The sequence below is a fragment of the Anser brachyrhynchus genome (assembly GCF_964034855.1).
Source record: "Anser brachyrhynchus genome assembly, chromosome: 10".
Taxonomy (NCBI): domain Eukaryota; kingdom Metazoa; phylum Chordata; class Aves; order Anseriformes; family Anatidae; genus Anser; species Anser brachyrhynchus.
Genome location: NC_137705.1, coordinates 9,811,256 through 9,835,115, shown reverse-complemented (window position 1 = coordinate 9,835,115; position 23,860 = coordinate 9,811,256). Strand labels below are relative to the sequence as shown.

General features: G+C 57.5%; 2 protein-coding genes across 4 annotated transcripts in view; one reads left to right on the top strand and one right to left on the bottom strand.

Moving 5' to 3' along the window:
• Positions 1–790: 790 nt before the first annotated feature.
• LHFPL4 (LHFPL tetraspan subfamily member 4) lies at positions 791–9,987 on the bottom strand. Its single transcript, XM_080606962.1, has 4 exons — positions 9,384–9,987; positions 2,792–3,028; positions 2,606–2,622; positions 791–2,391 (listed from the first exon to the last, which is right to left on the bottom strand). Exons 1-4 carry the CDS (start codon positions 9,787–9,789, stop codon positions 2,383–2,385), a joined length of 669 nt encoding a protein of 222 aa, XP_080463088.1. The 5' UTR covers positions 9,790–9,987; the 3' UTR covers positions 791–2,382.
• Positions 9,988–10,560: 573 nt separating this feature from the next.
• Positions 10,561–23,860, top strand: part of MTMR14 (myotubularin related protein 14) — a 30,964-nt gene continuing 17,664 nt past the window's right edge. For all 3 annotated transcript variants that reach the window (XM_080606938.1, XM_080606937.1, XM_080606939.1), the window contains exons 1-10: positions 10,561–10,738; positions 10,812–10,957; positions 15,247–15,355; positions 16,400–16,475; positions 17,098–17,158; positions 17,713–17,835; positions 18,351–18,424; positions 20,876–20,946; positions 21,074–21,148; positions 23,175–23,241. In XM_080606938.1, the coding sequence (XP_080463064.1) occupies positions 10,616–10,738; positions 10,812–10,957; positions 15,247–15,355; positions 16,400–16,475; positions 17,098–17,158; positions 17,713–17,835; positions 18,351–18,424; positions 20,876–20,946; positions 21,074–21,148; positions 23,175–23,241 (925 nt within the window). In that variant the 5' untranslated portion in view covers positions 10,561–10,615. The remainder of the gene's footprint in view (positions 10,739–10,811; positions 10,958–15,246; positions 15,356–16,399; positions 16,476–17,097; positions 17,159–17,712; positions 17,836–18,350; positions 18,425–20,875; positions 20,947–21,073; positions 21,149–23,174; positions 23,242–23,860) is intronic.

Here is a 23,860-nt window from a genome sequence, read left to right as displayed (position 1 = left end):
GGTCTCTTCCCTGCCCGTGCAGGGTAAACGAAGCACTGCAGGGGCAGACGCATGGATCTGGCACCTCCTGCTTCCGAATCTGCCTTACGCTCTCCCTTCTGCCAGCGTTTCAGCTGAAGTCAGGTGCTGCAGCGCGAGCAGCAGATCCTGAGAAAAGGGAAATCACCAGAGCTCCTGGCGGTGAGAGACGGCGTCTGTGCTGCTGCTCTTTTCCTCTTCTCTCTCAGGCTCCTTTGGGGAGGAGGCCAGGGGTAGGGGACGTGTCCTGCATTTTGCCTGCTTTGAAACCTGTTTTGGGGATGTGGTGGTGCGTTTTTTACCGGCGCGCGTGTGGTTTCCTGGTGTGCTGATGCGCAGGGATTTGAGTTTTAACTCTGCTTGCCTTTTCCTTAGGAAGCCTGAGCTGGGTCTGGCATAGAGCTGATCCTCAAGCTGGGGTGCGTGAGGTGCCCAGCGCCTCCTGTGTCTGACCACCCTCGCAGTGACACGGTTCCCCTGCCACCTCCGGGAACGTCCGCTGCGACGCGTCCCTGAGCAGAGCCTGGCTCCATCTCTGCACCTTCCCCGGGTAGCAGCAAAATCCCCGACCCAGCTGGAGGCTGGGCAGACCCACCCGTGGGACCCCAGCCTCGCACTCCCACTGGGGACAGACCTGTCCCAGGGGACCTGCACCGGCCGCTGCCCCCTGCACGGAGGATGCTCAGTCCCGTGCTCCCCACCTGGCCGCTCCCCACCTGGGGCCGACAGCCAGCGCCCGTCCCGCTCCCCACCACACCACAGGGCTCAGAGCTCATCTGGTTTGAATTATATTTTTCAATAAGGTTTTGTGAAACACTGTATCAAACTTTGTACTAAAATACAGATATATTACAGCTACTGTATTCCTTTCTCCACTGATTTTTCTTGGTTTGTTTTCCGATTCAGCCAGCGACAGCGCTCCCGATCCGCCGAGGGCTGCGGGGCAGTGGCAGACAGCGGCTGCTTGCGGGGGGAGCGCCAGCGCCCGCGACATCCCGGGGGGCCCTGGGCTCCCGCTCGGGGTCTCGGCACGGCTCCGGCTCCGTTCCCTCGCCGCCACCCCGCAGGGTCTCAGGGCACGACTTACCGGCTCCGCCAGCCCCGGGCGCGCCGGGTGGCGGTTCCCGCACAGCCCTTCATCGCCTTGTCCCGGCAGCGGTCCCACCGCGCGGCTGCGCCCCTCGCCCCAGCTCCGCGGCCCCTCTCCCGTAACCGTCCTCACCGCCTGCCTCCGGCCCCTCCAGAGCCCCCCATGCGGCCTCGTGCCCCTGCCACCAGCCCCCGGCTCCTGGCACCAAGCCGCGGCCGGTGCTGAGGACTTTATTGCGTTGCAAGGGCTGCGGCGGGCGCGTGGGGAAGCCCCCGCCCTGGTCTGGCCAGCAGAGCCGCGGCCGGGCCTCGGCCGCCCGTGCCGGGGTGTCGGTGCCGGCTGCTGGGTGCTGCGCGACCGAGCCCTCGGCTCCCCGCGGCCGCGTGCCGGTGAGGTGCAGCCAGGGGACGGGGCTGGGCCGCCGGTGCCTGCGCACCGTGGCGGGGAGAGCCTCGCTGTCACCAGTGGAGATAAAGCACCGTATGGGGATGGGGGGGGAGGCGTTTGGCAGCGGCCGGGGCTGGATGTGGGGGGTCCTCCTGTGTGCCCGCCCCAGGGGTTTTGCATTTTTCAGCTGCTCCCACTTACCAGGGCTTACATTCAGCGGTGGCACGAGTCGGGCGTCGCGGCAGTGAGGCCCCTGCGGTCCCCACGCTTGGGCGGGAGCGAGCGGCGGCCGGCGGCCCCAGCGGCACCGGAAAGCATGAGGTCCTGGGGCTGGACTCCTGGGCTGGGGGCGAGGGGGCTCGAGTCACTTTACCCTGTTTAGAGAATATTAATTTACACGTAAAAGTACGGGCAGGCCCCGGCCCGGCCACCGGGTCCCCCCGGCCGTGGAGACAGGATCACGGAGCTGTACAAAATGGGAGCGGGGAAGGTGCTGGGGCCCAGAGCAGCCGGCGCGGGGCGTCACGGGGCACGCGTTGGGGCGGGAGGCAGCAGGTCTGGAGTCCTGGGGATGTAGAAATCTGTTAAAAACTCTGAGATGTTTTGTTTTTGTTTTTTTTCCTCGAAATGAAACCGCAGTTTGACGCCGTTCTCGGACGAAGCAGGTTTGGGGCATCCTTCCCCGGCGGCGGCGGCCCACGGGTGGTGGAGGTGCGGGGCTGGCGGGGTGCATGGGATGGCGGTGCCGGCGTGGATGTGGGCGCGGCGGGCGGCTGGCGTGTCCCCGGCGCGCTGCGTGGCCGCCGGCAGCAGATGAAGGGCAGGACGGGGAGGGAGCGCCCAGGCTGCCGGCTGCGGGAGGAGGGTCCTGCTGCGGACGCTCGGCCTTATATCCTCTGCGGGGAGAGCACAGCGCGTCGGGCACGGCAGCCCGGGGGGGGGCGGCACCGGGCAGCTGCCGTCTGTGCCATGCACGCGCCTGCCCCAACCCTGCTGCCCCCCACCCTGTTGCCCCGGGGCCTCCCCATCCCCGTGGGGCTGCCCGGCACGGTCACACGCAGACATGCCACGCGCGGGTCGGGGGACAGGACGGTGACACTCAGGACTTACCGCGGTGCCGACAAAATCTGTCAAAACACAAAGAGAGTGTGTCAGCAGGGCGGGGCAGGGGCTCAGCCGCCCGACTCCCGCTCCCTGCCGCGCCAGGCAGGTCCCTTTGCAGGTGGCAGCTCCCCCCTAGCCGGTGTCGTTTCCCTCCCAGGTCCCCCGGGGACCCCCCGGCAGCGCAGCGCCCACCTTTGCTCTCTGTCTTGAGCTCCTCGTGCAGCAGGTCGTTCTGCCGGTTGCCGAGGACGAAGGCCAGGAAGGAAAGGATGAGGGCGTTGAGGATGCCGATGATGGCCAGGATGTAAGCCCAGCGCACGGAGCAGTCGCCCAGGGAGTACTTCCCCGTCTTCTCCCCACACATGTCCCGGATGGTCTCCGCGTCCCAGCCGTCGGGGAAGATCATGCAGCCCAGCACCAGGCAGAGAGCTGCGGGAGAGAGGGCAGAGGGCGGCGTGAAGGGAGGCGGCGGGGCTGGGTGCTGCGTCCTGGGGCGCTGATCCCCTGCCTGGCGTGCCCATGCCCGCAGGGAGCCCCCACCATGGCCCCGCGGGGCTGTGTGCGCGTGCCCCAGAGCTGGCCCAGCACATCTGGGGACAGCGGGTTCCTTAATCTGTTAATAGCGTCGCAGAGAAGCTGAGGCATCCGGTGAGTATTTTTGTCCTGTGTCAGGACAGATTTCAGAGGCTTGTACGTGCCCCCGAGACAAAGCACCTCCCGCCACTCGCAGCTGAAGGGCCCCTCGGAAAGCGAGCGCGGGGCACGGCAGGGTGCTGGGCACGTCGGGCACGCCGCCGCACCGAGTGCTCCGCGGGGAAGGCAGGGACGCGGCCGCCCGTCCCGCCCGCTCCCAGCAGCACGCCGCGTCCCCTGTCACGAGCTGTTCCTCTCCTGCGTGTCCCCAGCCCACCCCACGTCCTGGAAGCGCCTTCCCGCACCGCCAGCCCGACCTTTCCCGAGCGCTGGCAGCAGCACGCAGTGAAACGGACGCTGAAGGGGACAGGGAGGGGGCTCTGCCTGCCCACCCTGCCCCTACAGCCCACAGGTGCACACAGCCCTGCAGGAAAACCTTCTTTTTCACTTAAAACAGCTCATTTGTCCCCTCCTGCTCCCAACCCTGAGTGCCTGCAGGGTGTCTGTCTGCTCGAGGGATGCTTTGGGCTGGAGGATCTGGTGTTCCTCGGTCGGTTTTGTGTTGTGGTTTCACGCTCCTCCCCTGTCAGGGTCCTGTCAAATGAACGTGCCTCTCACGGGCTGTGTTACCCTGGCAAAGCAAATTCACTGCAGGGAGCTCAGCCTTGTGACTCAGGCTGCAGCGGGGGAGCGAGACCCCAGCGAGGTGGACACGGGCTCCCGCTGGCAGGTGGGGCCCCGCCAAGGTGCAATCAGCAAACCCGGACATCGCCGCGGCTGTCCCCGCATCGCCCGGGCCCCGCAGGGCTGCGCCTGCAGGTTCAGAGCCGGTATTTAGGCTGCTTTTGCTGCCTGGTTTTGTTGCAGGCTCGGGTGGAGGCTGGCGTTTCCCCCTCTGCTGCACGTGCCCTGCACCCTGCCCGCAAGCAGAGGATGTCCCCACTCACAGCTCCGTGAGCGAGCCCCGAGGGACTAAAACGTGGAAAACGCAAGGTAACGGAGGGTGACACTGCAGCGGGTCCTTAAACCTGGCCTGGGCTCCCTGACCGCTGCCCCCACGCTCATCCCCTGCCCGTCACGTGCGCCCCTGCTCGGGGAGTCCCCGAAGCGGGCTATAAATAAACCCTGCCTCCGACGTGCAGCAGCCGCAGCGGAGGCACCACCTCCCGGAACGGCTCCGGCAGCCTCCCTCCGGCCTCGCTGCAGCGGCCGGGCCTCGCTGCCAGCGCTGCTTCGGTGCTGAGCTTCGCCCGACAGGATGCCGGGGGGTCCCTGCCGCTGGGGACCCCCCCTCAGGGACCCCCCGACGGTGCAGGGACTTTGGGGACCGGGGTAGCTGGTTCGTGTCAGAGCCGAACGGCAGAAGGAAAGGGACCGCGCACAACCCTCACCTCAAAACAGAGACCCCGGGGACATAAAGGCGAGCGGGAGGCCGCGTGCCGGGGAGCAGCCGCCTCCCGGCGCTGTGCTGCACGGGCTGAGCCGGGGCAGCACCGAGGGCCTGAGAACAGGGCTGCGAGCCAGTGCGAAGCAGGGCTCACGGCTGCTTCGGCTGCAAGGGCCAGGAAGGGCCGTGAGCCCACGGAGCAGCTCCCACGGGAGGATTTGGGACCCGCCGTGCAGCAGCGCTGTTTGTGCCGTGGGCACAGAAAGGGCTCGAACCCGCTCGGTTTTCATTCAGTGCTTTGATGACTTTGCCGCTGCTCTGCTCGGCCGCAGGTGGCTGCACACGCAGGGCACGCGGTGACACCTCGAGGGCGCCCGGCCCAGGGGCTTGCTGGCGGTGCCGTCCCCGTGCCCGAGGCACATTTCGGGTTTTGTAACAGAAGGCTTTAGCAAAACCTCCGGTTCTGCGTCGCCGGATTGCGAGCAGGGCAGATGGCTCGGGCTCTGTTTGCGACAATCAGTCTTTTCTCTTAATTAGATCCAGCTTCCTCCTAGGGGGGCAGCGGCTTTGGAGCTGGGGCTCTCCGTGCAGCTCTAATTAAACCCTTCCCTGATTGCCGTCCACTAATTGGACACTGAAGATTTAAACTTTTTTTTTTCCCTTTCTGGATGAGACGCTGAGCTCCGGGTCCTTCTCCCCGACTTCGCCAGTCCCGTTCCGTCCCGCAGGGCCGCGCTGCCCTGCCCTCCGCCTCCTTTTTGTGCCTTTTTGCGACACTTCAGCCCTCGCTGCTGCTTCTGCCACTCTGCCTCTCCTCTCCTTCCCCTTCCGCTGCGCTCCCCCTGCGCCGCAGGCGCCCCCGAGCACCCCATCCCCGAAGCTTGCCGGCGGGCCCCTGCCCAGCCCCCGGCGCCCAGCCCACGCAGGTGACGTGTCCTCCCCCACGCCGCACTGACGGCACCCCCCACACGGCTCCGGCAGCTCCCTGACCCCCCCCTGCCACCACGCAGCAGCTTTTGGGGTTTGTGGCCCTCAGGAGGTTAGGGTTTAGGGATAGGGTTAGGGATTAGGGGTTAGGGTTAGGGTTAGGCTTAGGGTTAGGGTTATGGTTAGGGGGTAGGGTTAGGGTTATTTTTAGTGTTGCGGTTGGTGTTAGGTTTAGGGTTGGGTTAGGGTTAGGGTTTGTGTTAGGGTTTTTGTTAGGGTTAGGGTTTAGGGTTAGGGTTTAGGGCTTAGGGTCAGGGTCAGGGTTAGGAGTTAGGGTTAGGGGTTAGTGTTAGGGGTTAGGGTTAGTGTTCGGGGTAGCTGCGCCATTAGATTTAGGGTTAGGCTTTGGGTTAGGCTTTCGGTTAGTATTAGGATTATGGTCAGGGTTAGGGGTTAGGATTAGATTTAGGATTTAGGGTTTAGGGTTAGTGTTAGGGGTTAGGGGCTGGGGGTTAGGGTTAGGAGTTAGGGTTAGGGTTAGGAGTTAGGGTTAGTGTTAGGATTGGGGGTTAGTGTTAGGATTAGGGTTAGCGTTAGGTTTTAGCGTTAAGGTTAGTGTTAGGTTTAGGGATAGGTTAAGGGTAAGTGTTAGGGTTAGGGTTAGTGTTGGGTTAGCTGTGCCATTAGACTTAGGGTTAAGCTTTGGGTTAGGCTTTCGGTTAGCGTTAGGGTTAGGGTCAGGGTTAGGCGTTAGGGTTAGACTTAGGGTTTAGGGTTTAGTGTTAGTGTTAGGGGTTAGGGGCTGGGGGTTAGGGTAAGGGTTAGTGTTAGGGTTAGGGTTAGGTTTATGGTTGGGGTTAGTTAGGGTTAGGGTTAGACTTAGGGTTTAGGGGTTAAGGGTTAGTGTTAGGCTTAGGGTTAGGGTTTAGGGTTAGGTTTTAGGGTTTAGGGATAGGTTTAGGGTTAGGATTAGGGTTAGGGTTAGGGCTAGGGCTAGTCCTAGGGGTAGTGTTAGTGATAGGGTTAGCGTTCGGGTTAGGGTTAGTAATAGGGATAGGTTAGGTTTAGGGTTAGGAATAGGGATAGGGTTAGGGTTAGGGTTCTGGTTAGGTTTAAGGTTAGGGTTAGGGTTTAGGGTTAGGGGTTTAGGGTTAGGATTACAATTAGGGTTAGAGTTAGGGTTATGGTTAAGGTTAGGGTTAGGGTCAGGGGTTAGGGTTAGGGTGTCCCTGCTCAAGCTGCCCCAGAGGCACCCAGGGGCTTGGGCAGGGCAGGAGGCTGCTGAAGGAATCCCAGTGCTGCTTGGGGGCCCTGCCCCCGCCACGCAGCGGCACCAGCCGGGCAGACTGAGCCCCTTGATTAAGCTGCTGACGATCGGAGGGATTTGGGCTCTGAGCTTGCCTTAAACCCGTAAATCTTCGGGCCAGGGAAAATTAAAGATGAAGGAATTTCCCCGATAAGCCAAGGCAGCTCCAGGCCCGGCTGTGGTCCTGCTCCGGGGAGGAGAGCTCGGGATTACCACACCAAGCCTGCTGCAGGGGACGGTGTCAGGCCAGCTGCGAGCCCCCAGCACCGGGCAGACCCCAAATGGCCCCCATCGTCCCGCAGGGACCCTTCTCGGGGGGGGGTCACAGCGGGCTCCTGTCACTGGGAACATTGTGGGACTCTGGGTCCTTCTGGAGGGAGCTTTGGGTCTGGCCACGCTCGCTTTCCAGGCGATAAGGAGATGTGGTTCCAGGCGCGGTAAAAGCGGAGAGAGGAGGAGGCGCAGGTGTCGCAGGGGGAGCTCAGCGTCTCCCCTCGGGGCCCCTCTCCCAAACGGCAGTGCCCGTGAGGAGGGCCTGCAGGTCGGCACGGGGGGAGGCGGGTATTGGGGATCCTGCACCACGTGTGTGCTGAGACCCTTCTGGGAAAAATCTGGGGTTCTGGGCATGGTGTGCCTTTGAGGAGAGAGTTTATGGGGGTCTTGGGGTTTCTCTCCGGTGTGTAGTGGTGTTTTTTTGTTTGTCTGGTTCGGGAGGGAGCTAAGGAGATCTATGAGCAGGACCAGCTTTAGGGGGGATGAACAGGCTCGAGCCTGCGCTCACTTCTGAAGCGACATCGAAGGAAACGTACCGTGTCCCTCCGTGGGCTCGGGTCTCTTTATGGAGGGCAGGGACCGGTCTGTCCTGCCAGCCCTTCACCGCCTGCAGCGAGGGCGGGTGTGGGCACAGCACCTCCTGGAAGGGCAGCTGGGGGCTCTGTGCGCAGGTCCTTCCACTGGCCCTGACTCTGTGGGACAGTCCCTGCTGTAGGGTTTCCCAAAGCTGGACCCTGACTGGGGTGTCCTGCGGCACACCCCGTGCCCGATGCCGTGTCCCCGTGCCTCTGCCTGCAGCCCACGCTGGGGCTGCGAGAAGCCCTGCTGCTGCTGCTGCTGCTGCTGCTGCTGCTGCCGCCCCAGGGGGCCCCGCTGCCAGGACCGGGGTGCCCACGTCTGGGCGAGCCCCCGGTGCGGCCGAACCCGGTGCTGGCTCCCGGTGCTTGGTGTCTGGGGGAGCCCCCAGGGCTGGCGGCTGGGGGAAGGTTTTAGTGCCGGGTGGCTGGGGGTGCCCCGGTGCTGCTGCTGGTGCCTCAGGAACTCCCAAGTGCCTGGAGAACCCCCAAAACACACAGTGCCTGAAGAATCCCCCAAAATACGCACTGCCTGGAGAACCCCCACAGCACCCAGTGACCGGAGAAACCCCAAAAGCATGCAGCACCTGAAGAATCTGCAAGAGCGCCCAGTGCCTGAAGAACCCCCAAAACACTCAGTGCCCGGAGAACCCCCAGAAGCACACAGTACTGGAATAAGCCCCAAAAGCACTCAGTACCCACAGAACCCCCAAACCACCCAGTAACCCGCAGAACCCCAAAACACTCAGTGTCTGGAGAACCTCCAGAAGTACCCAGTGCCCGAAGAATCCCCAAAAGCGCACAGTGCCTGAAGAGTCTCAAAAGCACCCAGGAACCTGCAGAATCCCAAAACACTCGGTGCCTGGAGAACCCCCAAAAGCACGCAGTACCCACAGAACCCCCAACGCACCCAGTGCCTGAAGAACCTCCAAAAACACTCAGTGCCTGCAGAATTCCAAAAGCACCCAGTACCCTCAAAACCCCCCAACAACTCAGTAACCGACAGAACCCCTGAAAGCACCCAGTGCCTGGAGAACCTCCACAGCATCCGGTGAGTGGAGAACCCCCGAAACACACAGTGCCTGAAGAACCCCAAAACACCCAGTACCCAAAGAACCCCCACAGCACCCAGTGCCTGAAGAACCCCCCAAAACACCCACTACCCTCAAAACCCCCTAACCACCCAGTAACCCAAAGAAGCCCCAAAACCACCCAGTACGTGAAGAACCCCCAGAAGCACGCAGTACCCGCAGAACCCCCAAAACACCCAGTGCCTGAAGAACCCCCAGAAGCACGCAGTACCCGCAGAACCCCCAACGCACCCAGTGCCCAAAGAACCCCCAAAATCACTCAGTGCCCGAAGAACCCCCCCAAACCACTCAGTGCCGGGAGAGCCTCCAAAGTCACCCGGCAGCCTGCAGAATCCTAAACCACCCAGTGCCTGCAGACCCCCCCAAACCCCCCTGTCCCCTCCGAATCCCCCAACCCCCCCACACCCCTCCGTCCCCTCAGAACCCCCCCGTCCCCTCAGAACCCCCCCAACCCCCCCACATCCCCCATCCCCTCAGAACCTCCCCGTCCCCTCAAAACCTCCCCAACCCCCTCACACCCCCACGTCCCCTCAGAACCCCCCCGTCCCCTCAGAACCCCCCAGCCCCCCCCCCCACCCCCCCCGCCCGCTACCTGCCAGCAGCTGCATCCAGGCGCAGATCTTGTAGACGGTGGCGGTGTTGCAGAAGAAGAAGAGGGCGAAGCAGGTGATGCAGCCCAGCGTCAGCACCATGGAGAGCAGCACGAAGAAGGCGGCGGCCTGGAAGGCGCCCGAGGGGATGGTGCTGAAGTCGGTGAAGGAGCCGCGGCACGCCAGCTCGCGGCCCGCCAGCCCGGAGCCCACGCAGTAGTGGAAGAGCCCGAAGTAGCCGGGCTTGGGCGTGTTGACGCTGTCGCCCACCCAGTAGGGCTGGATGAACACCACCACGTTGATGATGGCGAAGCAGATGGTGAAGATGGCCCACAGCACGCCGATGGCCCGCGAGTTCCGCACGTAGTTGTCATGGTACAGCTTGGAGGCCTCCTGGGAAGGCAGCATCCTGACGGGGGGCGCCGCGGGAGCCCCGAAACGGGGGGTGGGGGGGGTGGGGGTTATTTTTTTGGGGGGGGAGGGGGAGCCCCGCGGCCTAGGCGCGCCCCGGGGCCGCCGGCCCCTGCGCCACCCGCGCCGCCATCTTGGCTGCCGCCTCTGCGCCCCGCGCGGCCCCGACGCCGCCGCCGCCGCCGCCGCCGCGTGCGCGCGCGCCCCGCCACTGCGGAGCTCGGCCCCGCCTCGGCAAACTTCGGCTCCGCCCGCCTGGGCTTCGGGTGGGCTCGGCCCCGCCCCTCGGCCGCGCTCGGCTGGGCTCGGAGGGATTCGGAAGGGATCGGGAGGGGCCGACAGGGCTCGGGAGGATTCGGCTGGGCTCGGGGCGGGGGGGGGGCTCGGCTGAGTTCGGAAACACTCGGCTGGGCTCGGGAGGCCCCGCCCGGTTCGGGGAGCTTCGGCTGGGTTCGGAAACACTCGGCCGGGCTCGGGAGGTCCCGGCCGGGCTCGGGAGGCCCCGTCACGGTTCGGGAAGCCCCCGCTCGGCCTCAGGCCCCGCTGCTGCTCCAGGTGCCACCACAGCCCCCGCGGGGAAGGCCCGGTGGGGTCCTGACAAGCCCGTAACCGGCACCGGGCACGGAGCTCTCCCCTCCCCCCCCCCCATCAGCTCGACGCCCGTTGCTAACGGAGCCCCGGAGCGTCGCGCCGCGATGACGTCATCTCCGGGCGGAAGGGGCGCGACGCCCGCTGGGCGGCGCTGAGCGGCCGGGCGGAAGTCGGCGGCGGTGGCGGCGCGGGGTGGGCGGAAGCGGCGCCATGGGGCGGCGGCGGCGCTGAGATGGCGGCGGCCCGCGGCTGCCCCCCCCCGGCGGGCTCCGGGGACCGCGGCCTGGCTGAGCTGCTGCTGGAGTTCTCCCGAGCCCAGTACCGGGCCAAGGATGGCGGCGGGGCTGCCGCCAAGGTGAGCGGGGGGGCACCGTGGGGGGGGGGGGGGCCCGGCTCCCGGTGCGGGCCCTGACGGCGGCTGTCCGCAGGTGGAGCGGATCGAGCGGCGCTGCCTGGAGCTCTTCGGCCGCGACTACCGCTACAGCGTCATCCCCAACGCGCACGGCGAGGTCTGCGCGCACTACCCGCGGCACATCGTCCTGCTCGAGCGCGACGCCGCCGCCGCCCGTGACCCGTAAGGCCCCGGAACCGCCCGGCCCCCGGTCCCCGACCCCGTCCCGCCGCCTGCCCGGCCGCTCCTGCTCGCCCCGCCGGGGTGTCCTGCACGGGGACGGCTTCGTGGTTTGTCTCCCCCCCCGCCCCGGGAGGCCCCGCCGGGCTGCCGTTAATTACAGCTGCCCCCCCCCCCCCCCCCCCCCCCGTTAATTGCAGCTTCCGTGCCCGGCTTCCTCCCACGGGGCGAGCCTGGGCTCCCCGCCTGCCGCGGTGTTCCTCCTAACACGGCCTCGGCTCGGAGAGCCGGGGGGAGCGGGGTGCCCCAGCCCTGCCGTGCCGGGCAGCTCCCAGCACCCGGCTGGCTCCGTGAGGTGCCTCTCTGCCCCTGTCCCGGACGCGCAGAGAGCTTGTGGTCGGGCTCGGGGCCGTGGGGTGCTCGCCCTGTCTTCCTCAAGCGGCCGTGGCCACGCTAGAAGGGCTGCGGTTAGAGAGATCTTAGCGCGGAAAGGGTCTCGGGGTGGGATCCCCCCAGGGACAGGACAGGCGGACACAATCTCAGCAGCTGTGCCGTGCCCGCACCACGAGCTGTGGCGCTCAGCTTCAGTAACTAACGGAAAGGTTCCCTCGCGGCTTAGCGTACTTGAAGCAAACACTCTGCTGGACTTTGGCCCCCAAGCCCAGAACCGTGTTGTTTACGCTCGTGGCTGAGCGCTGTCTGCTCCCCGCGGCTGTAAAAACAGCCCCCTTTTTTTTTTCCCCCCCTCTTCCAACAAAACATAACGCGGTTCTGCAGCTTTAACTCTGATCGTGACAGGAGTAGGGCGCCCGAAGGATGGTGGTTGCCACATTCCCGCCGCGGTAGTGACGTGCTTCCCGCTGCTTTGCCTGCTGAAGGAATCCATCAGTTGGTGCCCGGTGTGGCTGCTGGAGGTGGGGGGGGGGGTCAGGAAAACTGCCCCAGCTGGCTGTCAGGTGAGACAATTTCTACTTGAAGTTAGGTTAGATCAGATGAGAAAAATGAAACCCCTCACTGCAGGAAAGAGGGAAAGTGAAGTCAGCAGCTGTAAACGCAACTGGCAGGGTCTTTAGGGAAGAGAAAGCAAACGCTTCTGTTTTTCCCGGTCTTGCAAGAGCAGCGGTTACTTAACTTTCCTGAGGGGCAGAGTAACCCAAACAAGTGTGCTCGCATTCAGTGCCCTGTTTTCTTCTGAGACTCTGCAAGCCAGCGGTGACAATCAACACTTACAATGCCAATTCGTTTTCAAGTCTCGATTTCTTGTCCCAGCGAGTCATGGCAGCAGGCTGCCCTTCGCCACCCCTTTCCTTCTGATTTCTGGCCAGTAGCCTCAGTAAAAGCTGCTCAATACCTTTTCCATGAGCCCAGCTTTTGGTTGCACCTTTGTATTCTGCGGAATAATTCAGAAATCCCACACGAATCTTAGCGATACAGAGAATGTTGCGCTTCTTGTGTTGCAGAACGCAAGAACCTCTTCCGGCGAATGGGCCGATCCCTCTAGGACCTAGTGTCTCGGGCTGCCTTTCATCTTTGTAATGTTCTTATTCAGCTGGTAAGAGCTCCTTGAAGTGTGCGAGACACTTCATACCTCTGAGAGTGCCACATTTTTTGGAAGCAACTCTAGCTTGTGCGAACTCGGCGCTGCCCCATCGGTTTTGCTGGTGCAGCTGTTTCTGTAGGGAACTAGCAAAAACTGGCTATTCTAAACCCAGGTCGGTTTCCTGACCCTGTTCATTCTGTGTCTGGGCAGCTGGGGGGGCTAAAATGGTCTTGTTCAAGTGTTCCTCCAGCTTGGCTTCCCGCACTCTGAGATCCGGGCAGGAGCGGGAGGCAGCGGAGGCGTGGGAGGAATTCGGTGTGTCTGTGGCTACCAGCCCCAGGAGCTGGGCGCCCTTTGGCTCGGTGCTGCTCCCGGTGAGCTGCAGAAAGTAGCAGAGGGCGTCTGGCAGGCAGGAGTGCCTGCCCTGTGCCCCGAGAGCTCTCCTGGCCCACAGCAGGAGCGGGAGGACGCTGTAAGGCACGGGGACGCTGCGACGTGCCCAGTTCTTCTGGACTTACTGCGACTGCACTTAGAGGAAACCCCCAGCGCTCAGGCACGGGCCGTGTCTTTGGCTCCACTTGCCAGTTCTCTGACACGTCTGCGCTGCAAACAAATCTGCTTACGGGTGCATGTAATCCAGCAACGTGAAGGAACGCTTCAGTTCCAGCGCTGCTGTGGCTAGCCAGAGCCCAGCGGCTCTGCCTCGGCCTCGCATAGGTTATACAGCTACCAAACCGGTTGTGTGCTCTCACAGGACGTGTTCCCCTTGCTTTTAAAAAGACAAATCCAGGTGTGGGGGCTGGTTTGGAGTAAGAGAACTAACAGAGGGGTAAAGATGCCCAGTATTATCTTCCGGAAAACAAACTTCTGCGGGAAAAAAAACACTTGAAAATCCCGAGAATTAGGAGTTGAGACGCGTGGCATTCCTTCCACCTCTTTCTTCGCCTGGTCCCAGGCAGCCTTATGATGTTCCTGCAGCGTGTGTTACTCGCATGCTCTCTGAGGAGGGCGTGCTAGCAGGGGAATATTGCAGAGCGGAGCTCCTGGCTGCTCGCAGTGCCAACGACGAGCAGTTCGGGTTGTGCCCGTCGGGTGCGCGCTCCCGTTGCCTGCACGCGGTGTCGCGTGCCGCTGCGTGGCACAGGAACTGTGCTGGCACTTCCCCGGCTGTGCACTTAGTGCCCCTGTGTCCGTGCTGTTTAAAAATTAGCTTGGCTTCTCACTCTTAGAATTCTAGTAAATGTCAAAGCTTTTTGGAGCTGGAGGAAGTAGTTACACCTGTAGGGAAACACGTGAAAAATCTGAAGCTTCAGCTATGAATTCTGGGAATTAAATTGTTTTAAAAACGTGGGATTTGGACTGCTTGCTGTCTCCCTGCTTCCACCAGCAGCACCCCACATAACCTTTCCCACAAACCTATCAGTTTCCACGTTCATAAGGTTTTTCTAATCCTTTGCTGAATGCCTGCTGTAGGTAGCTTGCTCCATGCTCTTACTGATACTGAAGCTTAGAAACTTTCTTTTAATTTCTAGCATGCAGGTATTCATTTCTTCTTAGCCTAGCATTATTCTTTGCCTTTGAGCCCTTCTCCCTCTCCGTTGCTAGTTCTTGTACACACCTGAGTGCCTGTATTGTTGTCCTCGCTTAATCTTCGCTCACTGAGCCGTGGCAGGTTCTGTTGCCCCACGCTGTCCCCTGGCCATCCCTGGGGGCTTCTGTGCCTCACTGCACACGTGTGGGTCTCCTGGGTGCCCTGCACTGCTACGTTTCAGTCCCGCTGGAGAGCTTCCCACAGTCGTATTTGTCCCTTTTGTAAGACTTAGTGGGTCGGTCGATAACTTACGGGCATGCAGAGATCGATGAGTTCAGCTAAGTCCTTGTGCTGAGCTCTGCTGCTGGAGAGGGCCAACTGGAAAATCTTGTTAATCATCTCTAAGTGCATGATCGTGCAGTTTTGTGTGACTGGACTTCATCTGGCTTCTGTTTTGTCGGTCTGGACGCTTCTCGAGCTCCTTGTGGGAACTCTGGTCCTCCTCTGAGTTTCGCAGCCCTTCAGGAGGTGCGGTCAGTGCAGGTGTCAGCTTGGGTTCCTGTCAAATTTAGGCTGGTACTTGGAAAAATTACAGCAGTAAGTTGCTTCCAAAATATGTCTCCAACTCAGAGCACGTTCCCGTTTTACTTTAACCAGAAGAACGTAAAATGTAGTTGCTCGGATGCAGCTGACGTGAATGTAACTCCCCTGTGCAACCCACGAGGCAGTTCACAGGGAGTTGTCTAACTGTCCAGCGATGCATGTGCTCAAGTGACCAGTTCACTGAGTGTTCAAGCTTTGATTTTCTATTTTATTTATTTTTGCTTCTCTGACAGTCACTAGTGCTGAGCTTCTTTTTGACGGAAGGGTGGTGGAGAGGAAAGCAGGCTCTGTATTTCTGCAGACACAGGCTTACTGTGGCCGTCCTTCACTAATAAGCCCCGCGTTGGCCTGAAGCAGACCGTGCTCGTAGTGCCAGCACATTGCTGCTCCTGAAGATGCTCGCTGTGTACTGTGCAGCTGGTCCCTCAAAATAAAGAGAAGGCAGGGAAGTATCCACGCGTGTAGTGCAAACGGTTCTTAAAGAAACGACCTTGCTTGCTAAGATCAGAGCTGGCTTCTGAGCCCAAGGGATGGGGATTACAGCCCAGGGTGTCCAGCCGCTTCGCTGGAAGACGTGGGAAGATGCTCCGTGTACTGAACTGAATCTCTGTCCCCCAGGTTTGAGAGCCCTGTGCAGGTCGGCAAGCTGCAGGACCTTATCAACCGGAGTAAGATGGCGAGGTGTAGAGGACGATTTGTTTGCCCGGTCATTCTGTACAAGGGAAAGGTAAAGCTTCGCGGGTTACCTGCCTTAACTTAGAAAATGACCTTTCTCCGTGACATTTGAACTGTGCAGCCACATCTTCGGTCGGTTGTCACCTTTCCTCATGCTGTAAAAATCTATTCTTAGGCACAGGCAGGCAGCCTCTAGTAGTAAGCAGCATTTGCTGTCCAGGCTATATAAATCATCTGCGGGGACTTCAGGCTATTTTATCCCACCCGCCATGAGCACCGCACCGAAGATCGAACGTTTTCTCCATGTATGTGTTCCTTCTGAAGGACCAAAGTTACCTGGTTTTTGAGAGGGGAAAGACAGCTATTGTCACTTTCTGCCCCTTCCCTTTTCCAGTAGTGAGCTCCCTTTGAATAACTTTTATCCCTAAAAAGAAGTTCCCCTTGTGTGTTCCCTGGGGAGGCAAGATTGCATAAACGGTCTTACGAACGTGTGGGCTTGTCTGCAAGGGAATCTGTAAGAAAGTGAAATTGGTTTCATTTTGATGTGGATTACTTTAGCTGTTCTGAAGCCCTGTAGGAGTAGTCTCATTTAGCATTTAAGTAGCTTAATTCAGTTTTCCTAGTTCAATTCAGAAACGCTGTATGAATAGCAGAATCAAACCTGTGATGATTTTAATCTGGCTTGAGCGAAGCCGTCCTGGGCTGAACCTGCTGACTTTCTTCAGCAGGAGTAAACTGCCTCGGGTGGCACTGGGACCGTCCCCAGTCTTATCAACAGGAGCGTGGAAGATAAGGCTCAAGCAGAGTATTATCAGATGTTAGATACTGCCAATTTAGCAGAAATTGACTGCATTAGTGCATTGGAGAACTGGAAATTAAAAAGTGATATAAAAAGCTAGCTACAGATAAAGACATTTGGCACTCTGATGTGTTTGGAGAACTCGCCCTGGGTCAGGGCTGCGGGGGAGGCTGCCGAGAGGCAGTGGCTATAGGTACAGCCGTGTCTGTAACGGGGCAGCAGCTGGGCCAGAGACTGGGTACAGGGACGAGAAAGACTCTTGGATTCTGTGTGGTTAATAACAAAATCTTCCTCCAGCATATTTGCAGGTCAGCAACGCTGGCTGGCTGGGGAGAGCTCTACGGGCGCACTGGTTACAACTACATCTTCTCAGGTGAGTGAGGAGCTGTCCGCTGCTGGCTGCCTGGTTGGGCTGCTCAGCGCTGGGACGTGACAGAGAGACAAGGCTTTTCCTGAGAGAAGGTGCGGAAGTGTCCTGGACCTCCTCGTATCAGGCCCTGAGTGACAGGGCAAAACCTGAGATCTGGTGTCCGTTTCCAAGCACCATACCACGGGAAAGAGTGCCATGCCTCTCAGTGCAGGAAGCGGTAGCAAAAGAGCTTGGAGCTGAAGAGTGAATTATGGGAAGCGTGTAGGCAAGTAGGGCAGCCCAAAGGCTTCGGGGTACTGATTCCCGAGCACTTGGGGGTGGGAATAAATAAAGCCTCGCTATTGCTGGCTAGTCGTTGGGAATCAAATCCTCCTAACGGTGGGATATACCGGGCTCCAGGGAGAACTCTTCAGGAGAGTATTGGGTGCCTATAGTATAGGACCTGGAGCTTGGCAACGCCAGGGGAAGGGTGGGCTCCATTAGAAAACGGGCTCTTCAGGAGGAGGAAATGTGGAGGATTACTGAAAGCGCCTATATGTGGAGATCTTTTGGGCACGTGTACGTCTGTAGAAATAGGGATTGTGTTGGCTTAAGCACATTTCATTTCTTAATGCCTTCCTTGCAGGGGGCTCTGATGATGCCTGGGCAGATGCAGAAGACATTTCAGAGGAAGATTCTGCACTTAGGTTTGTATCAGTCACTGGGACAAGGAAAAGAGTTGGACCAAAGCTGATTCACTCAGCCATTCAGTTCTGCTCTTTCCTAGTCTGGCCTTCAGGTACAGGCTTGAGGTTGCTGCCAAGCTTGGGGTCTCACTTTCCTTGATTTTTGAAAATGCCTTGAATGCTGATGGCTGGCTGAAGCCCGTGTAACTGACGCCTGCTAATCTGTTGCCAGAGGGAAGGGACATGAATATATAAATGATACAAAGCCATTAAAAGGCTACTTGAATTACACAGAAGTGTGTGCTTCACTAAAAAAAAGTAGATCTGTAGGCTGGGGAAAATATTCTGCAAGTTAACATGCTGGTTGCAGAACAGAGTGAGCTATGGAGAGGGGACCCTTAGCACTAATTGTGCGTATCAGTTCATTGCAGAGTCTGACTCTGAGCTGTGGAGACAAGGCTCGTACTATGGGGCTTCTGGCTAGAAGCAGTTCCGGGAAGAACTGTGGCAGTATTGTGCAGGTGACGCGGTCAGTCTCCCACGCTGATGTTGCTTTGCCTTGTTCCGTGTTGCAGAAACGCAGACTCCCAGCTGTTTGACAAGGTCAGAGGACACGACATCAAGCTGCTCCGTTACCTTTCCGTCCGATACATCTGTGATCTGATGGTGGAAAACAAGAAGGTGAAGTTTGGCTTGAAGTGAGTCTGGGTTCGTTCATTTTTCTGCAGGCTTTGAGTTGCAGGTAGCAGCCCTCACGTGGGAATTGTTACTGGGCATGCGCCCAGCATCCTAGGAGCAGTCCCTGGAATGGTCCTACAGAAGGATCATCAGACATTGCTGTAGAGAGAACCCCACACTTTCACACCAGAGAAAGCTGTATCAGTGGGCAAGATAACTGCTTTCATCTGTCTTCTGCAGTCTGAGTAGGTTTTCTCTGTAGAGCTTGAAGTGATGTGGCAACCCCCTTTTCAGAAAGGGGAGCCTTCCGCTTGTGTATAGGAGCAGGTCGCTTCTCCTGATGTTCCTCTCAGAGGAAAGCTTTCATATTTTAGGGCTGTACCTGTTAATCTGGATGTGTTGCATAAGTTCTGCCTCTGCCCATTCCTGAGTCGAGTCATTATGCGGGGAAATGCAACAGGAAGCTTTTTGGATGCCGGTGTCTCCATGGAAAAATCTGTACAAATGTCTGCTGTTTTCCTCTTGTCCTGTGCAGTGTGACGTCTTCTGAGAAGGTGGACAAAGCTCAACGTTATGCTGATTTCACACTTCTCTCCATCCCATACCCAGGTACAGGACTGATGTCCAGAGGGACTCCCAAGGGACAGGTGACAATCTGCTGCTGGGGACTGGGAACTACGTGTGTGTGTGGTGCAGTGGCTGTGGCTTGCTTCATGTTACCTACGCTCCCTCAGGAGAGGAGCTCTTTTAGACTGAGAGCAGTGCAACAGATCTGGATATTCTGGTGCCGCAAGTTGGCATTAGGCGCTCTGAGGTGGCAGCAGAATTTCTCAGCAGCTGTGATGAATTCAGGCACAGAGAAAACGTCCCAGTGGTGGGGCTGGGGTCAAGGCGGCCGTTGACAGCCCTGCGACTCCAAAGTACTACCTGCTACAAAGCAAGCTGTATATAAACCCACAATTCTTAGGGGTATTTCCTGGTTCTGCTGCTTCCAGAGGACCGCTGTAATATGTTCTCAGTGCTAGGCAGAACCGCTAACCTGCGCCTGCGGCGTGTGGCTGAGATGCGAAGCACTCCAGTCCGTCTCCCTGGCTATATCAGTTCCTGCGCCTAGCAACCACCGCTGGGTCACTTGCTGAAGATGAGCTGAATATTGCTGGCTGGCTGCTGCTGCCGGGCTCGGTAACATGATTGGGTGTGAGGCTGCTGTGTTCGAGGTCTGGCTGCCACAAAGGACTCTTATTTTTCCCTTGCGCACAAAGAAAAGGGGACAGGGACAAAGTGGTCATGGATGATCCACACTCAGACTTTTCCTTGATTACTAGTTGTTGCCTCCTAAGGTGTGTGTAGGGGAAAAAAAAGGTGGAACTTTTCTTACACAGTAATTAGTGCCAGTTCAGAGAAGCTGCCTTAAGATTTCGATGGAGGTTTCCTTGGTGATTGCAAAGGGCTGCGAGAAATAAGAGTATTCTGTAGCACGTGCCACGGGTGCGTGTTGCTGCCGTTTGTCCTGCCACACTTAGACCATGGGAAAGACAGTGTGCATAGGTCCTTTGTAGCATTTGTAAAGAATGAGGAAGAAGTGAGTTAAGTTGTAGCGTTCTTAATGTGGGGATCTGCACAGTGTGCAATACCCAGTGATGCTCCTTCCTCTTCTGCCACCTGGGACATTTGCTGTCTCTTAGCAGCTCTTCACTGCCATGCTAGAGGTAAATCTTATCAAACTGGAAACTCCCTGCAGATGTTACCTGATTGTAGCAGTGCTGGTCCAAAGGGGAATGCTATCATTCTGTTAAATCCGAGGCGTGCACATCTGAGGATCAGAAGCCCCTCTAGTGACTGGCAAAGTGTGGTGATTGATAGGTTCTTACCAGCGTTTCCAGGTTTGCACCGAAAGAATTTCCATCTTGTAATTTGTCTCTGAAGTTATTCTGAGATCCTGTTGTCTTAGGTGAATGAAGCAGTGTCCAGACACGACTGTCTAGGGTGAAAGACTTGGGTTAAAATGGGGTATCTGCAGAAGCTTTTGTGCTTTCTGGTACAGAAGCCCTCCTTTCCTTCTGACTGGTAGTTGGCATTTGTGGGTGCCAATGCTTGCTGCTATAATCCCTCACTCTTTGCTTTAAGCCAGTGTTTAATTGGAGTTAAATCTCAACTGACAGATTGCTTCCTGGCTGCGTGTTCTCTAGGACTAGTCCTGTCCTTCCACATGGATTTTTTTCGCCATTGAAGTTGTTTGTGACTTGTGGAGTAGGGGATCGAAGCTTGTGTATGCAGTGCCTGGCACAGGGGTGTCCTGGTGACGTGGGTGCTGTGAAGCTTCTGTGGCACACACCATACCTCAGGAGAGGTGTTTCATGTAGCCTGCAGGCAGCCGCAGTGCTAATGGTGCTGCTCAGCTGTGACTAAGTGACTGCAGCTTGCAGCAGAGACCTCAAATAGTTGTTTGAGAAGAAACAGGAGCCGTAGGGCAGAAACTTCAGGAGGGGAGGGCTTGGGGGAAACCTTGGAAGTGGTTATGTACCTGCTTTCTTCACACAGGGCAACTCTGGTGTTTGAAAGGGGAGACTTAAATGTGAGAGAAACCGCAGCTGCCTCTGACAGAGCCCTTTCTTGTTACCTGCAGCAGACGCCCTGTGAAACTTGGCTTTCCCCAGGCTCCACCAGCATCTCTTTTTGCTGGTTCCTTCTCACTCAGGATGCCAGGCTGATTCTTCAGATCTGTGCAAAAGTCAGTGGCCCTGCAACGCGCAGGCCTTTGGTGAAACCTGTTGTTTGAGAGAATAAAACGGGTCCCTCAGACTTCATGTTTGCTGTGCCTTTGGAGTTTGCTCTTTGTCTGCCGTGTGAGTGTGTTCACTGCTGAGTGCTCTGGGTTGCTGCTGCTGGGAGGCCATGCTGCACGCTGTACTGATTACTGCTCTTCACTTCCCACAGGCAACACTTTTGATTGGTTTGGTGCTCTGGAGCCCAGGGCTGCCAGCACTTTCAGTCCCACAGGCCCTTCGGCTGTTAGATATCAGTTGGCTGAACAGTTGTTCATTATCTCATGTCTTGCAGGCTGTGAATTTTTTAAGGAGTACAAAGACCGGGATTACACAGCTGAAGGTCTCATATTTAACTGGAAACAGGTATAAAATGGAAAGCTGGGGGCTTTACTGCGCTTAAGCTTTGTTTTTTGAAACTCATTGCTTTCAAATCATGGTTTTTCCTCTAACCAATTATGGTTTTTTTGTTCTTGTTGGTTTCTACTTCCAGGATTATGTAGATGCCCCACTAAGTATCCCAGCCTCTCTGACCCAATCTCTGAATATTGATTGGAGCGAGTACCAGGTGAGCAAAGTAGGCATCTCTCTGGGAGGTCAGAGATTCAATCAGGGAGGATCATTAAGGATTTGAAGGCTGCCTCGTTGCTGTTGCAGTAATCTGGTTCGCTTCATACCATCCCAGTGGGAGTGAAGCTGCAGACTTGATTGTTCAGAATAGCAGTGGAAATCCTCTACCCGAAAGCTCTGTGGATTGGTGTGTCCCAAGGCAGCCGACTATAACATCCAGTCTGTTTCTGTAGCTTGCGTAAAGCTAGCAGTCCATTAGGGAGATACGTCGCTAATAAAGGTGAGGAACATGCCAGGAAACTGGAAGCAGTGTTACTTGTTCGCAGTGTTAGGCATGGGGCTGCTGGACAGACTTCCTTGGCTAGGGAGAGACATGAAAATGTCAGCCTTCCCTTATGTGAGCAGTAGTCACATAACTAGGCACCTTCTTAGTGGCTATGCAAGGTGTTTATCCTGTTATAGGAAAGGAGAAAATCGTAACTGACCACATCTGCATTGCTTCTTACTGCGACAGCGTCACCAACGACGATTGAACTCTTAGGTTTGCCCAAGCTTAGAGGTTTACGTCGATTCTCACAACACCTTGCGTTAATTATTGCACACCATTTCACATGGTGGATCTGCCAGTCCTTCCAGGTTTTGGTAGGATTGGCCATGCTGGAGCGTGTCGTGCTCCTGCGCCCTGCGGCTGGAAGCAGCACAGAACTAGCAGAGCTCCAAGTGCTCGGCCGGTGCTTGTTTGTCAGTGACGAAAATAATGGGAGTGCCAGCACAAGCAGAGTCACGGAAAAGTAGCTCGCAGTGTTGACGCGCAGGCCTACTGGGACCACGGTTTGTTTATGACTAGAAACTTGTTCACTAAAATACTGAGCAGCCAGTATTTTGAAAAGGTTATTAATAATTGAAGAGCATGTAAGAAAATAGATGCAGAAATGATCTGAGGACTGGAGAAGGTGCTGTGCTTAAAGCTGAAGTTCTCAGTCTCTTCAGCTAATCACAGCGGTATTTTGGGGGTTGACTTGATTAATGTGTAAGTACGTTCATGGCACTGAGCCTGCCAGAGTTCAAGAAGTGTTTGGACAACGCTCTCAGACACATGATCTGGTATTTTCTTTTTGGGGTGGTCATTTGGGGACCCAGGAGTTGGACTCTGATCCTTGTGGGTCCCTTCCAACTCGGATATTCTGTAATTCTATGAAAATACTACTTCTAAAGCACCCTTCAATTTAGGGAAGAAAAGCTGCACAGGAAGCAGTATCTGAAGTCTGAAATCAGGCATACAAATGAGGAAAGCAGTCCTGAATGTTATTTTTGAGGATTTGTCTTGGAACGCGCTGCCAAAGGAATGATGAACTGTCACCCTTAGATTAGGTGCTTTATTGGGCAGAGCTGTTGCCAAGCGCAAGCTTCAAGCTGTATGTGGGGCAACTGAATGAAAATTTCTGGTTTGTGGTGTAGAGAGAGACAGGATGATGGGATGATTCCTTCTGGCATCAGCACGAGTAAGCCTGCAGTGGGTCTTTGGGCAGCCCGCAGGGGTCACTTGCACCAAAAGGGCTCAAGTTGTGGGGATGGGATGCTGACCTTGGCCTGCCCGTCCCGTCCTGCTCCTTGCATCACGTCCGCAGCTGTAACGTGGCTGCTGAGCCACTTTGTAAAGTGCACGCGTGCGGGGGGCTGCAGAACTGGGTCAGCGCTCCGCAGGTGTTTTCCAGCTCGCTTCAGTACCTCCGAGCATGGTCTGCCTGGGGCCTTGGGGCTGCAGGCAGCAGGTTCTGTGTCAGCCAGGCAGGCAGTAGCCGTGGCCTTTTATTTTTTAATACTTTGTCCTGCCTGGCCTCTTGTTGCAGAGGGCTTTTCTCAGAGGATGTGGGGAGTGGTTAGAGGACTGACCAAGAGGAAAGCCTGTCACTGTAACAAATGGCCATGGAATTATTTCTCTGGATAGAGAAACCAAGAGTATGGCAAACTCAGAACTGCAGAGCAGCCTCTTGCTTACCATCAACATTTCTCTTTCGGCACAGAGCTGGGACCTCGTGCAGCAGACGCAGAACTACCTGAAGCTGCTGATCTCTATCATCAATAGTGATGGTAAGGCGCATTCCTTGCCTCCCAGCAGTCTAGCAGCAGTTGCTTCCTCCAGAAGCTGATAGTGCAGCTGTGGATCGGTTCCCAATGCAGAAGAGCCCCTGTATGGAGAGCTGCCCTTCTCTCTCTTCAGAACAGGGTGATGGTCCTAGAGTCTCAGGGCTCCAGCTCCCCTCCTAGAGGGGGACTTGCTGATCCCTTTCCTTTTTGCTCCTTTCCTTGTTGTCTCTCTTACTTGCCATGTGTCTGTATTTTGTCCCCCTTATCTGGAGTCTCACTAGGCAGCTGTTGGAGCTCCTTACATCCTCTGTCATCACAGCCACCCCTTGAAGGGGGTATATTGCCCTTTGTTGGCATCCCATTCCCAGGCACAGTGACTTTATATGTAGCACTGCTGGATAGATGGAGCCACGGCTGGCTCTGCCCACCCAGCAAACTGCAGACTTTCCTGCAGTTACATTGGGACACGCTGCAAATGTTCTGGAGAGCGCAGGAGTTTGGTTCCCTGCGTGTGCCTCTGATCAGTTTGTAGCAGTGGGAAGGTTGGTGAGGCTGAGAGAAAGTGGTCAGTTGGAGCAGGTTTATTTCTGTTGTGGGGATAGATTGTGATAATGGGCTGTGA

What these genes read in the sequence shown, in the direction of transcription:
- LHFPL4 (XM_080606962.1), bottom strand. Translation starts at nt 9,789, where the DNA reads ATGCTGCCTTCCCAGGAGGCCTCCAAGCTGTACCATGACAACTACGTG. An exon ending in CTGGATGCAGCTGCTGGCAG is followed by an intron (nt 3,029 to 9,383) that starts GTAGCGGGCGGG and finishes TCTCTCCCGCAG; the next exon opens with CTCTCTGCCTGGTGCTGGGC.